The sequence below is a fragment of the Cydia splendana genome, chromosome 16 (genome assembly GCF_910591565.1).
Source record: "Cydia splendana chromosome 16, ilCydSple1.2, whole genome shotgun sequence".
Taxonomy (NCBI): domain Eukaryota; kingdom Metazoa; phylum Arthropoda; class Insecta; order Lepidoptera; family Tortricidae; genus Cydia; species Cydia splendana.
The window spans coordinates 11959917-11971636 of NC_085975.1; the positions used below are offsets into that span (position 1 = coordinate 11959917).

The 11720-nt window shown below is 40.3% G+C and overlaps 1 protein-coding gene across 1 annotated transcript; it reads right to left on the reverse strand.

The window, feature by feature from the left end:
• Positions 1–718: 718 nt before the first annotated feature.
• LOC134798281 (transmembrane protein adipocyte-associated 1 homolog) lies at positions 719–11183 on the reverse strand. Its single transcript, XM_063770671.1, has 6 exons — positions 10820–11183; positions 10453–10748; positions 9479–9733; positions 5418–5604; positions 2400–2529; positions 719–946 (listed from the first exon to the last, which is right to left on the reverse strand). Exons 1-6 carry the CDS (start codon positions 10915–10917, stop codon positions 827–829), a joined length of 1086 nt encoding a protein of 361 aa, XP_063626741.1. The 5' UTR covers positions 10918–11183; the 3' UTR covers positions 719–826.
• Positions 11184–11720: the final 537 nt, after the last annotated feature.

Genomic DNA, 11720 nt, shown 5'->3' on the forward strand with positions numbered 1-11720 from the left:
AGCAGCTATAGAGTTACAAATGTAGTGCATAATTATTTTCCTTCGTATTTTCACGGTAACGTACGAACGAGTCTTGTTATTTTAGTCGGTCTCGGTACAAAAAGCACTGAGGTTGACTGAAGTAGCATGACAAATACGAACGTTTCCGAGAAAATACGATGGAAAACAATTATGCACTACATCTGTACAATTTTAGGACAGTAAAAGAATTGAGGGGTGTCCCTAACCTAACTGAAGAATAGGCAGTTTTTTGAGCCACCCTAATAACCATAATACATCGGGATTTTGGTGCGGGAATGATTTCGTCTAGGGTAATCCGCCAGTAACTGACCGCCCTAAAATAAAAATGAATTCTATTCACCTATAAATATAATTCATATAGTATAAGGTGGCCAGTTATTGAAAGCTGGCCAGTTATTGAAACCTTATACTAATATGAATTCTATTTATAGGTGAATAGAATTCATTTTTAGTTTAGGGCGGCCAGTTACTAAAACCGGCTAGTTACTGGCGAATTACCCTATTTTTTTATTGTTAAATAATTACCAAACTATGAATTAAAACTAGGTAGTAAGCTCCAAATGTGCTTAGAAATTTTAAAATAGTGTCGGTTTTTAAAGTATTTACCTATTTTTTAGCTATAAAACCCCCATTCCCGCACCAAAAACCCCGATGTATGCTAATAACTGTCAGTTTCAAAAGCAAGATTCAGACACAGTTTTTGTCAAAAAATAAAATTCCCACGTTGACAAGATGTCCCAAAAACGTCGTCCGTACCTAAGTAATCAGTAATCACTAATATCTTTGGATGAGTGTGACCTTATCGTTATGTGGACTGCGCGGAGGCGATGGAGTCGGGGCTCTGCAGCGAGGCCGAGTACACGGGGTTCATGGGCGTGGTGCCGCCGGCCTCGAACAGGGTGCTGTCGTACACGCTGTTGCTTTGCTGGAAACAACATGTGTAGAGTTAGACCAAGCTAAGTTCGCAGCGATTTTTGATAGCCCAGACTGTGCGTGAAAATAGTAATAGCAATGTAAAGTGTAAAATGAGTAAAACTCGGAAACCACAAATAAAATGGCTCGATTTATAATTGAATATGAAAGTACAAAAAAGTTACTAAAATTTGGCTTTTATAGAATTTATCAATAATCGTGGGATCATTGCGTAATAAAATACACCCGCCATTTTGACTGTCAGAATGTTTTTTGGTAATAACTTTAAATACAGTGAGGTACAATTATTTTTAGAGGAGGTACCAAATAGTACAAATTAGGTACTAAAATATGGTATGCCTTTTGTTTATTTTTATTTAGGTACACCCGCCATCCTGACTCTCACGACTGTGCAAGTGTTATTGTCGAACTTCTATGAAATTATGTTAATTATGGACGCTATATACAGTGAAACCTGGATAACTGAGACTTCAAGGGTCCTGCAAATTTGTCTCAATTAAAGAGGTATCCCACTTACCCAGTATCTCAGATAGCTAGGTATAAATAAATATCTGTCTCATTTACAGAGGGTACCACTAAATAGAGGTGAGAACATAGGTTATCTCAGTTATAGAGGTGCAAATTATTAAATAAAGTAACGTATTTTGTAAACATTATGCACGAGTTCGAGACTGGTTCAGAATATTGAGTCTGAATTATATATATTTATTATGAATGACAATTCAAAAAATAGAAACTGCTATATTAAATTCGATACCTCAAGACTTTATTGCGTGTTTTTACTCATTCGTAAACGGGTACCTACTGTTTTATTAAGTAAGTAATAATCAAGATTTTATCCTTCGAAATATTTTTATCTAAACTAACTAAGGTCCGGTCGTTAGCTATACCAAACAAATAATTTAGGTAAGTGCGGAAATTTATTTGCAATAGTCGGAGTTAAAGAGGTTATAAATTGACGTCATCTCAGATACAGAGGTATAAAATTCAAAGAAAACAACTTAGCAAAAATGTTCACTATTATTTAAAAAAAATAGTCTCAGTTAAAGAGGTAAAATACTCTCTCTGTCTCATTTATAGAGGTAAATATGACTGTAAAATCGAAAGCACTAATCCCAGTTACAGAGGTTTGTTTTGTCTCACTAACAGAGGTAATTCAGTGCTAAAGTGTCGGGACCGCACCATGAGTCCCAGCTATGGAGGTTTCTCACTTATCCAGGTCCCACTTAACCAAGTTTCACTGTAATTACCTTATGGATTCGCAGGCGACAACATACCTCAGGTATAGCTACAGGCCATGCATAATGAGTGCGGGGTAAACGGGGATTCATTTGGATTCTTCGGTATTTGCGCGCGAAGTATTAGCTATTTTTTTTTCTTTTACTATATTCAAAAATTCAAAATTCAAAAATTTTATGCAATAGGCCCTTATTTAGATATAATACCTGGTAGATGTAATCGGAGTCGGTCTTGAGCGAGCTGAAGCTTTGCTGGTGCGGCAGCGACACCTGGTCGTCGTCTAGAGGCTCGTCCATCTGCGCCTTGTATGAGAACATGATGCTTGGCTGGGATACACTGGAAAATAAATATTTTATTTAGTTGATAGGACATATTAAACGGCGCATAGAACTTCCTTCGGTTTGAAGCCGTGAGTGACTATAAGACAGAAAATTCTAAATTACCAACAATAAATTAGTGACAATCTATCCTCCTAAGGCCCAGCAATACAAATGAAAAATCCAGAATTTGCCACTGAAATTTGAACCTTTAGTGCAGGGTAATAGAGTTGATTTTGGTTTTGTTTGAAAATTGAACGAAACAAAAGAAATGCGACTCTGTTCCAATTGAATATGATTTAAAGCAGCGGTCGGCAACCTTTTTTTGCGTAATTTTAGTAGCGTAGTTAACGATGAGTAGGTTGACGCGGGCCGCACTTTGTTAATATTAATGACTTTATCAGACATTATCGTTTCTCAATATTACATAGCCAGAGAGGCTCGCAGGCCGCAAGTGACAGTTTCACGGGCCGCAGGTTGCCGACCGCCGATTTAAAGGGTCTAGCAGGCTAAGGAAGGAGAAGTGGCCCCTGTGACGAATATCGGATTTTTATAATGTAATTTGTTGGCTATCTTATAATATAGAAACACCTTAACTTTCAGCCCCCTTCTTGCACCAATTATATTGAATTGACTTTTCGCATGGTAGTAGCTAATACTATTTGCAGTTTATGTGATTTTTGCCATAGGTGTACCTTTACAATTACTTGTTGAAAAGAGCTGTCAAAAAATTCTCTGACATTTTAATCATTATTTTTTCAGGGAATTAAATATTTAAAAAAATCTGAGTTATACTCCTACTCATTCTTTGTAGCTATGATTTAGTTTGATAGCTCTACCTTATATAGTTCAGGAGAAAAACTACTTTGAAAAATGTGTCCATAAAATGACGTTTTTGACATTATCTCGGTGACGGTTCAAGATAGGGGGCTGAAAGTTAATTTTTCTATATTATAAGATAGCCAACAAATGACATTATAAAAATCCGATATTCGTCACAGGGGCCACTTCTCCTTCCTTAGCCTGCTAGACCCTTTCATCGAACTGAATAAGCACTATAGGTAGGACCTTGGGCCTTAGGAGGCTATTTTAAAAAACAATCCGTGGTTTTACAGTCTCAATAATTAATTATCTGACTGTTGGTAATTAAATCTTGAGACAAAAAGGTCAAAAGGTGGAAGCAGCCGTAAACTTAAAAACGGCTGAAGTCAGGGCGCGTCTGTGAGTTTGAAATGAATCAGATAAGGATAACTACGCGTGCGCTTTAGACGGTACTCATGTATGGGCCCTCATAGTCATGTATTGTAATGTATATGTGGTCACCCGCGTCCCACATCAGTATGAGAGCAATGTTGAACAGTATGAGACCTGAAGAACTCGCTGAGGAACGTGTGGTAGACTAGCGGCGTGTAGAGCGAGTAGTACAGCCACGTGGTCACGTCCACGACGCACAGTCCCGAGGGTATAGGGCCCCATAGTAGCATGCCCGTGCCGGCGGCCTGCGTCGCATCGAGGAGCGCCAGTAGGATGTATAGATACCTGAAGAACTCGCTGAGGAACGTGTGGTAGACTAGCGGCGTGTAGAGCGAGTAGTACAGCCACGTGGTCAAGTCCACGACGCACAGCCCCGAGGGTATAGGGCCCCATAGTAGCATGCCCGCGCCGGCGGCCTGCGTCGCATCGAGGAGCGCCAGTAGGATGTATAGATACCTGAAGAACTCGCTGAGGAACGTGTGGTAGACTAGCGGCGTGTAGAGCGAGTAGTACAGCCACGTGGTCACGTCCACGACGCACAGTCCCGAGGGTATAGGGCCCCATAGTAGCATGCCCGTGCCGGCGGCCTGCGTCGCATCGAGGAGCGCCAGTAGGATGTATAGATACCTGAAGAACTCGCTGAGGAACGTGTGGTAGACTAATGGCGTGTAGAGCGAGTAGTATAGCCACGTGGTCACGTCCACGACGCACAGTCCCGAGGGTATAGGGCCCCTTAGTAGCATGCCCGCGCCGGCGGCCTGCGTCGCATCGAGGAGCGCCAGTAGGATGTATAGATACCTGAAGAACTCGCTGAGGAACGTGTGGTAGACTAGCGGCGTGTAGAGCGAGTAGTACAGCCACGTGGTCACGTCCACGACGCACAGTCCCGAGGGTATAGGGCCCCATAGTAGCATGCCCGCGCCGGCGGCCTGCGTCACGTCGAGGAGCGCCAGTAGGCTGTATAGATACCTGAAGAACTCGCTGAGAAACGTGTGGTAGACTAGCGGCGTGTAGAGCGAGTAGTACAGCCACGTGGTCACGTCCACGACGCACAGTCCCGAGGGTATAGGGCCCCATAGTAGCATGCCCGCGCCGGCGGCCTGCGTCACGTCGAGGAGCGCCAGTAGGATGTATAGATACCTGAAGAACTCGCTGAGGAACGTGTGGTAGACTAGCGGCGTGTAGAGCGAGTAGTACAGCCACGTGGTCACGTCCACGACGCACAGTCCCGAGGGTATAGGGCCCCATAGTAGCATGCCCGCGCCGGCGGCCTGCGTCGCGTGGAGGAGCTCCAGTAGGATGTATAGATACCTGAAGAACTCGCTCAGGAACGTATGGTAGACTAGCGGCGTGTAGAGCGAGTAGTACAGCCACGTGGTCACGTCCACGACGCATAGCCCCGAGGGTATAGGGCCCCATAGTAGCATGCCCGCGCCGGCGGCCTGCGTCGCATCGAGGAGCGCCAGTAGGATGTATAGATACCTGAAGAACTCGCTGAGGAACGTGTGGTAGACGAGCGGCGTGTAAAGCGAGTAGTACAGCCACGTTGTCACGTCCACGACGCACAGCCCCGAGGGTATAGGGCCCCATAGTAGCATGCCCGCGCCGGCGGCCTGCGTCGCATCGAGGAGCGCCAGTAGGATGTATAGATACCTGAAGAACTCGCTGAGGAACGTGTGGTAGACGAGCGGCGTGTAAAGCGAGTAGTACAGCCACGTTGTCACGTCCACGACGCACAGCCCCGAGGGTATAGGGCCCCATAGTAGCATTCCCGCGCCGGCGGCTTGCGTCGCATCGAGGAGCGCCAATAGGAGGATGTATAGGTAGAAGGACAGTTTCGCTGCAACAACAAATATACGTTCAGGACAACTCTGAGTATAGAGATGAAGCTGTGACCAGTACCGTCTTTACCATAAGGGCACACGGGGCCCGTGCCCAGGGCCCCCATCCTCAGGGGGCCCCGAAGGACAGACAGTAACAGCACAGAATAAATAATAGTACTAGGTACAGAAGACTCACTACCTACGTCAAATCATGGGATTAGTTGTCAAGCGGACCCCAGGCTCCCATGAGCCGTGGCAAAATGCCGGGATAACGCGAGGAAGAAGAAGAAGAGGTACAGAAGACTCACTCTCTAACAAAACGCGTCTGTTACGATCAGCACAGATATGGCTGCTAGGTGGCGACAGCGCCACGCGCGGCTTATGGCAAACCCCAAAATTGGGGCCGAACGGATGTACTTTTAGCTACCTGTAGCAAAGCGACGAAATCGCGGAGTGAGCCACGCCTGGTAACAGTATATTTGATTACCCATAAAAAAATAGAAGATCATAGTAGAAAAATGTTAGTTTAATTAGCTTTCTTTACTTTCCAAAAGGGCCCCATATTCTTATGTGTCCAGGGGCCCCAGCATAGTTTAAGACGGCCCTGGCTGTGACCGCACATTGGCGCTCATATAGTAATTTTGTGCCAGAGCGCTCTTACAGTCTGACTTTTAAAAGTAACATATATGTACATAACAAGAAATAAGTTTTAGTGGCTGATGTGGTGTAAAATGGCGATGATGTAACAGAAAGGTATTTTACAAATAAAATAAACAAGCGCATATGAATGGTAATTGCTTCATACAGCGTAGTCTATATTTAGAACAGTAGTTGTTATAGATAAACCTAGATCACATTAATCAGATCTTAAACAATGGTCCTTCTAGCCGAATTGTTATACACTTACGACGCAGTCTTAGCCGTGACTATAGTGGTGGACTTCAGGACTTTTGTTTGCGAGGGGCTTGAACCCAATGAGGGTGGGTTTAAGTAGGAACCCTAAAATGTTTATGGATTGACTCAGAAACTTTGGGAGGGCTCTGACTCCTTAGCAATCCCTTCCTCTCCCCTAGGATGTGTTCCTGGTACTTACATAATCAGTCTCTGAACCGAGAATATACCCGACGCACCTTACAATTTTAAGTCCCGGGAGCATTCCCTACCCCCACTAAATCCCCAAGTGTGAATGTCTGTTTTGTCTGTTTGTGATAAACCCTGAACTTAGATAAGATTTCTATTCACTTTATAAAGGATAGTCTAAAAATAATTGTTCACTGACTATTCGAATCGAATGCGCCTAAAACTCCCCCTCAAGAATCACTCTATTGATAGGTGAAAACCGCATGAAAATCCATTATGTAATTTTTGAGTTTATCGCGAACATAACAGAGAACAGATGCGGCGGGGGACTTTGTTTTATAAAGTGTAGTGATGAGTAATTTGCATAATACACAAAACCGACGCTTTGTCTAGGAAATAACAAAAGCGGCCAAGTGCGAGTCGGACTCGCCCATGAAGGGTTCCGTAGCAGCAAGTAACATAATAAAATTGCGGTTTACGATTTAAGACGTATTAAAAAAAAACTACTTACTAGATCTCGTTCAAACCAATTTTCGGTGGAAGTTTGCATGGTGTAATATCATATATTTTTTTTAGTTTTATCATTCTCTTATTTTAGAAGTTACAGGGGGGGGGGGGGACACATTTTGCCACTTTGGAAGTGTCTCTCGCGCAAACTATTCAGTTTAGAAAAAAAATGATATTAAAAACCTCAATATCGATTTTGAATACCTATCCATAGATACCCACACGTATGGGTTTGATGAAAAAAAAATTTTTGAGATTCAGTTCTAAGTATGGGGAACCCCCATAATTTATTGTTTTGTTTCTATTTTTGTGTGAAAATCTGAATGCGGTTCACAGAATACATCTACTTACCAAGTTTCAACAGTATAGTTCTTATAGTTTCGGAAAAGTGGCTGTGACATATGGACGGACAGACAGACAGACAGACATGACGAATCCATAAGGGTTCTGTTTTTTGCCATTTGGCTACGGAACCCTAAAAACAACAAAAGAAAGTAATAATCAATAAATTCAACAAACATACAATCAAGTTACGTAATTAAATACCCACACCTACTGTTTGATATAGTCAATAATAAATGATTTATAATGATTTAGTACCGTCCTGTTGTTTACAATAGTGTTATCAATGAATAATAATTATTACTATAGCCATATACAACTACCTAAGTAGTAATATACTGGTGTAACTGCATTTTAATTAATCATTTTAATAAATCCAGAACAATAACAATAATCTCTATTAGGTACATTAATTGTTATGCGAGTATAGCATGAATATTAGATACTAATTATGATGTATAATTTTTATTATGAATATGTGCTATATGATAGGAATAGGCCATTGTGATACAAGTGTGCACGCTAGTCATTACACACAAGGCGATATTCTGCGCAATAAGAAAGCCGATGTGTGTAATGACCAATGCATACGTGTTTCATACGACGTTTTTCAACACACTTGCGAGGAATAAAAATAAACTTACATATTAATCAAATTTTAATTGTTAAAACAGTTAGAAAATGTCCAAAATCTGTGATACTGCCTACCATGACGGCGCCCCCGTCTTGCCTGCCGCGGGCGGCTCGGCTGTCAGGCTAACCGGGCCCCGGCGCCCCGAGTCCTTGTGGTTAAAGCTTTTCGACCAATTTATGAAGGCACCCTCTCCATACATATTATATTATTAGCAACAAGTTCCACGTTACGAGCAAGTGTGTTGAAAATTAATATGTATCAGCTATCACGATATCTAATAAAGTAATGCCGTCATCCGAGTTTTCTTTTCTCCCCTTTTGCGACAATATAATATAGACTATTGACTAACCATGCCTGCTTTAGCGTACTTTCTCATTTACCCACTACCATATGATACTACAATAAAGAACTTAATTGGAGATTACGAGATTTAATACAGCAACCGCCTACCTACCACCACTAACCTGTGTTAATTTTGTCTCTTACTAACAAACAGAAATTACAATCATATGATTATCAATGGTTTGTTAGATTTGATAGACATTTATGAATAACACCATATCATTTTATGTGAAACTATATGCCCGGGGAACTTCATTTCACCAACATCCAACATATATCTATCTATTTATGTTCTGGCACTTACTTATTTTTTTCTTTCATAAGAACCTTCTCCTGACAATAACAAACACAACACAAAAAGAATCTGCGAAATTGGTCTAGTCGTTCACGCGTGATGCCGTGACCAAGGGAAATAGGGATTCATTTTTAACCGACTTCCAAATCTCAAAAGGACGAGGTTATCAATTCGGTTGTATATATTTTTTTATTTGTATACACAGTGTAACATGAGGAAACCGAATAATTTTAACAGCATATTCCTGATCATATTTAGAGACAAAAATGTCCTATAAACTTTTTTGAAATTCGCCTTGTTTCAGAGATAATATTAATAAAAAAAAAACAAGTTTTTATTGTTACATAGTGTAAAAGGCCTTTTTGATGGTAATGTTGCGGCTATGGGACGTAGTCTAAATATCCTTATTGATAGATGTCAAAAAATGACAAGTAACACTTTGCAAAAAGGTTTTACGAAAAAAAAATGTAAATATCAATTTTAAGTGACAAGTTTACCAATGACATTAATTTTTTATGTACAAATACATTCAAAAAATTGAAAAAACAAAACAAAACAAAAAAAAAATTTCTTTTTTGGCGAAATTGACCTAAACTCATATTACATTTTTTCCTTCTTTTGACCTCAGAAATGCGTGGTTAAATTATTATTCGGTTTCCTCATGTTACACCGTGTATAGATGTAAACTTACTTGGTAATGCCAAATACTCTCTCAGTGGGGTCCATGGCAATATCAATATCAGAAAATAGATGAATGCAAACACAAGCGACGAAGTAAACCAGAACAGCACTCCGCCATGTTCAAACAAGTCCGTATCCCCCGCTATCAGAGTGTCATCGTCAGTCTTCATGAACTCCAGCGTTCCTTGAGTGATAGTGAAAGCCAGAGATATGAACGAGGTCGCCATCAGGACATATCTTATACTGCTCCGGCTATCCATATGACCTAAAATATAAATTGCAATTTTATTACATGTTAAAATGATAAACAATATCAAAACACAATTCTCTTCAATTTCTGCAGTCAGGGCTCATTTTAATAAGGCAATTAAGCACTTAACATTGTTATAAATTTAAATTTATTTAATTTCAATTCTCAAAGGTTTAAAATTGCTTAAGAGATATACCTAAATAAAGTAAAACTAATTGCTAGCCAATTGCATTGTCCAGGCTAGCCGAGTTTTTTTTATTCTGAGTTATGTAATGATTGCTAAATGGTAATGATCTTAATGACCACAAGCATTTGTGGTTGACACAGTTCAGTGAAAAATGATGCTAAACTAGGCCAATGGGGCATGTCATTCTTTGTAAGAAAACACATTTTTCCTCAGTTTAGATTGTTTGTCTTAACTGTGGAAAAATGTGTTTATTTTGATCAAGCTACTCTCCAATATTTCAGTATTGAGCATTGTAAGCACTATAGCCCTAAAACTGCCTTGCATTATAATGTATAATAGGGGGACTTTTTCTCTAGGGTGTATTCATATGCTGGTGATAATAAAGCTAAAAATAAGCCATTGGGGCCCGGTGAAAGTTCACTGGTCCCATAGTAAATTTCATTGTAACAACAGTTTCTATATAAAATTAAGATTAAATTAAAAAAAAATTAATATAAATAAAGGCTAACATAAGCTGTAAGATAATTATAGATCCAAGTACACTTACCAAAAGCTAACCCGAAGATTACAACACTCATCTCGGTGGCCAATAAAAAAAACTTCACCATGACCCACAACACCTTGTCCACCTGGCCACCCAGCGGCATGGGGGCATTCAGCGTCATCGCCACCGCACATCGCACCACACTTATTATAACGTTGCCCCACACCAACGAATAAAAAGTCAGGAATATCGGGCTACTCGTCGCTCGCAGCTTCAGCTGCGCCTTGTTAAACCTCACCACTAGGAACAGCACGAACAGAGCGTTCGGTATCAGTATAATCAGATCCCAAATTCGGACTCTGCAACAAAAGCTAACGTGAGCACAAAAACAAACATAAAAACAAACCGCACAAGGCCACTGCTGCCTTACCTTGAGTTATTTATCCTCGAATTTAAAATGTGTTTACAAAATGTATCCTCGCTTACGGGAGGCAAATCGGACCCGTTCATCACACCTAAGTGCCACATTTTACTGCGTTGCCATCTATTGTTTTCTAATTAGAAAGATATTGGAGCCCTATGCAAAGGAATCATAACTCAATTTGAGTAATCGAGTTAGTGATACCTCTCCCACTGCGCTACGTTAACATCTTCCAATATTTTTTGTTATTCATAACACTTCGGTTTCCTTTATCTTGGCTTTCTACTGTACTACAAATTACGAAACGTAAGCGATGTAACAAGTTATCAATGCGAAAATTACTGCCATCGCTCAAGATTGGGAAATCTTTCGTACGTAGATTTTGTATATGAAATATATATATTTTTTATTTGATCTCTTCTGCACAATTTTATTCTAAACCCTTACATATGATTGGATAAACTGCTGTTGTACATTATTTTAACCAATCACATCACTGTTAAGCTGTGCGGTCATGGGTGGTCATTCAAAAAGACAAAAGATACCACACAACAAATCAACAATGACAGTATAGTTGGCATTTCATTTCTCATTAAATAAAATACACATGATAAGAATATCAACAAAAAATATACGATAATATCAAGATAAAATGATAAATATTGATAAAATATCACGGTAATTGAAATGGCTCATAGGATTCATCGCCTTCGATACTGTACGCAACTTACCAAAAAATATGTCTAGAGTCTATGGTACTTTGAGTTGCCAGATTACAAATTATAGGAAGATCTGTGGCCTATTTTATAAAGCTACAAGTTACAATTTACAAGCGGAAGTCTCTTTCTAACCCTATGTGTTAGAACGAGACTTCCGCTTGTAAATTGTAACTTGTAGCTTTATAAAATAG

What these genes read in the sequence shown, in the direction of transcription:
- LOC134798281 (XM_063770671.1), bottom strand. Translation starts at nt 10,917, where the DNA reads ATGTGGCACTTAGGTGTGATGAACGGGTCCGATTTGCCTCCCGTAAGC. An exon ending in AGAGTATTTGGCATTACCAA is followed by an intron (nt 5,605 to 9,478) that starts GTAAGTTTACAT and finishes TTGTTGTTGCAG; the next exon opens with CGAAACTGTCCTTCTACCTA. An exon ending in ACTCCGATTACATCTACCAG is followed by an intron (nt 947 to 2,399) that starts GTATTATATCTA and finishes TGTTGTTTCCAG; the next exon opens with CAAAGCAACAGCGTGTACGA.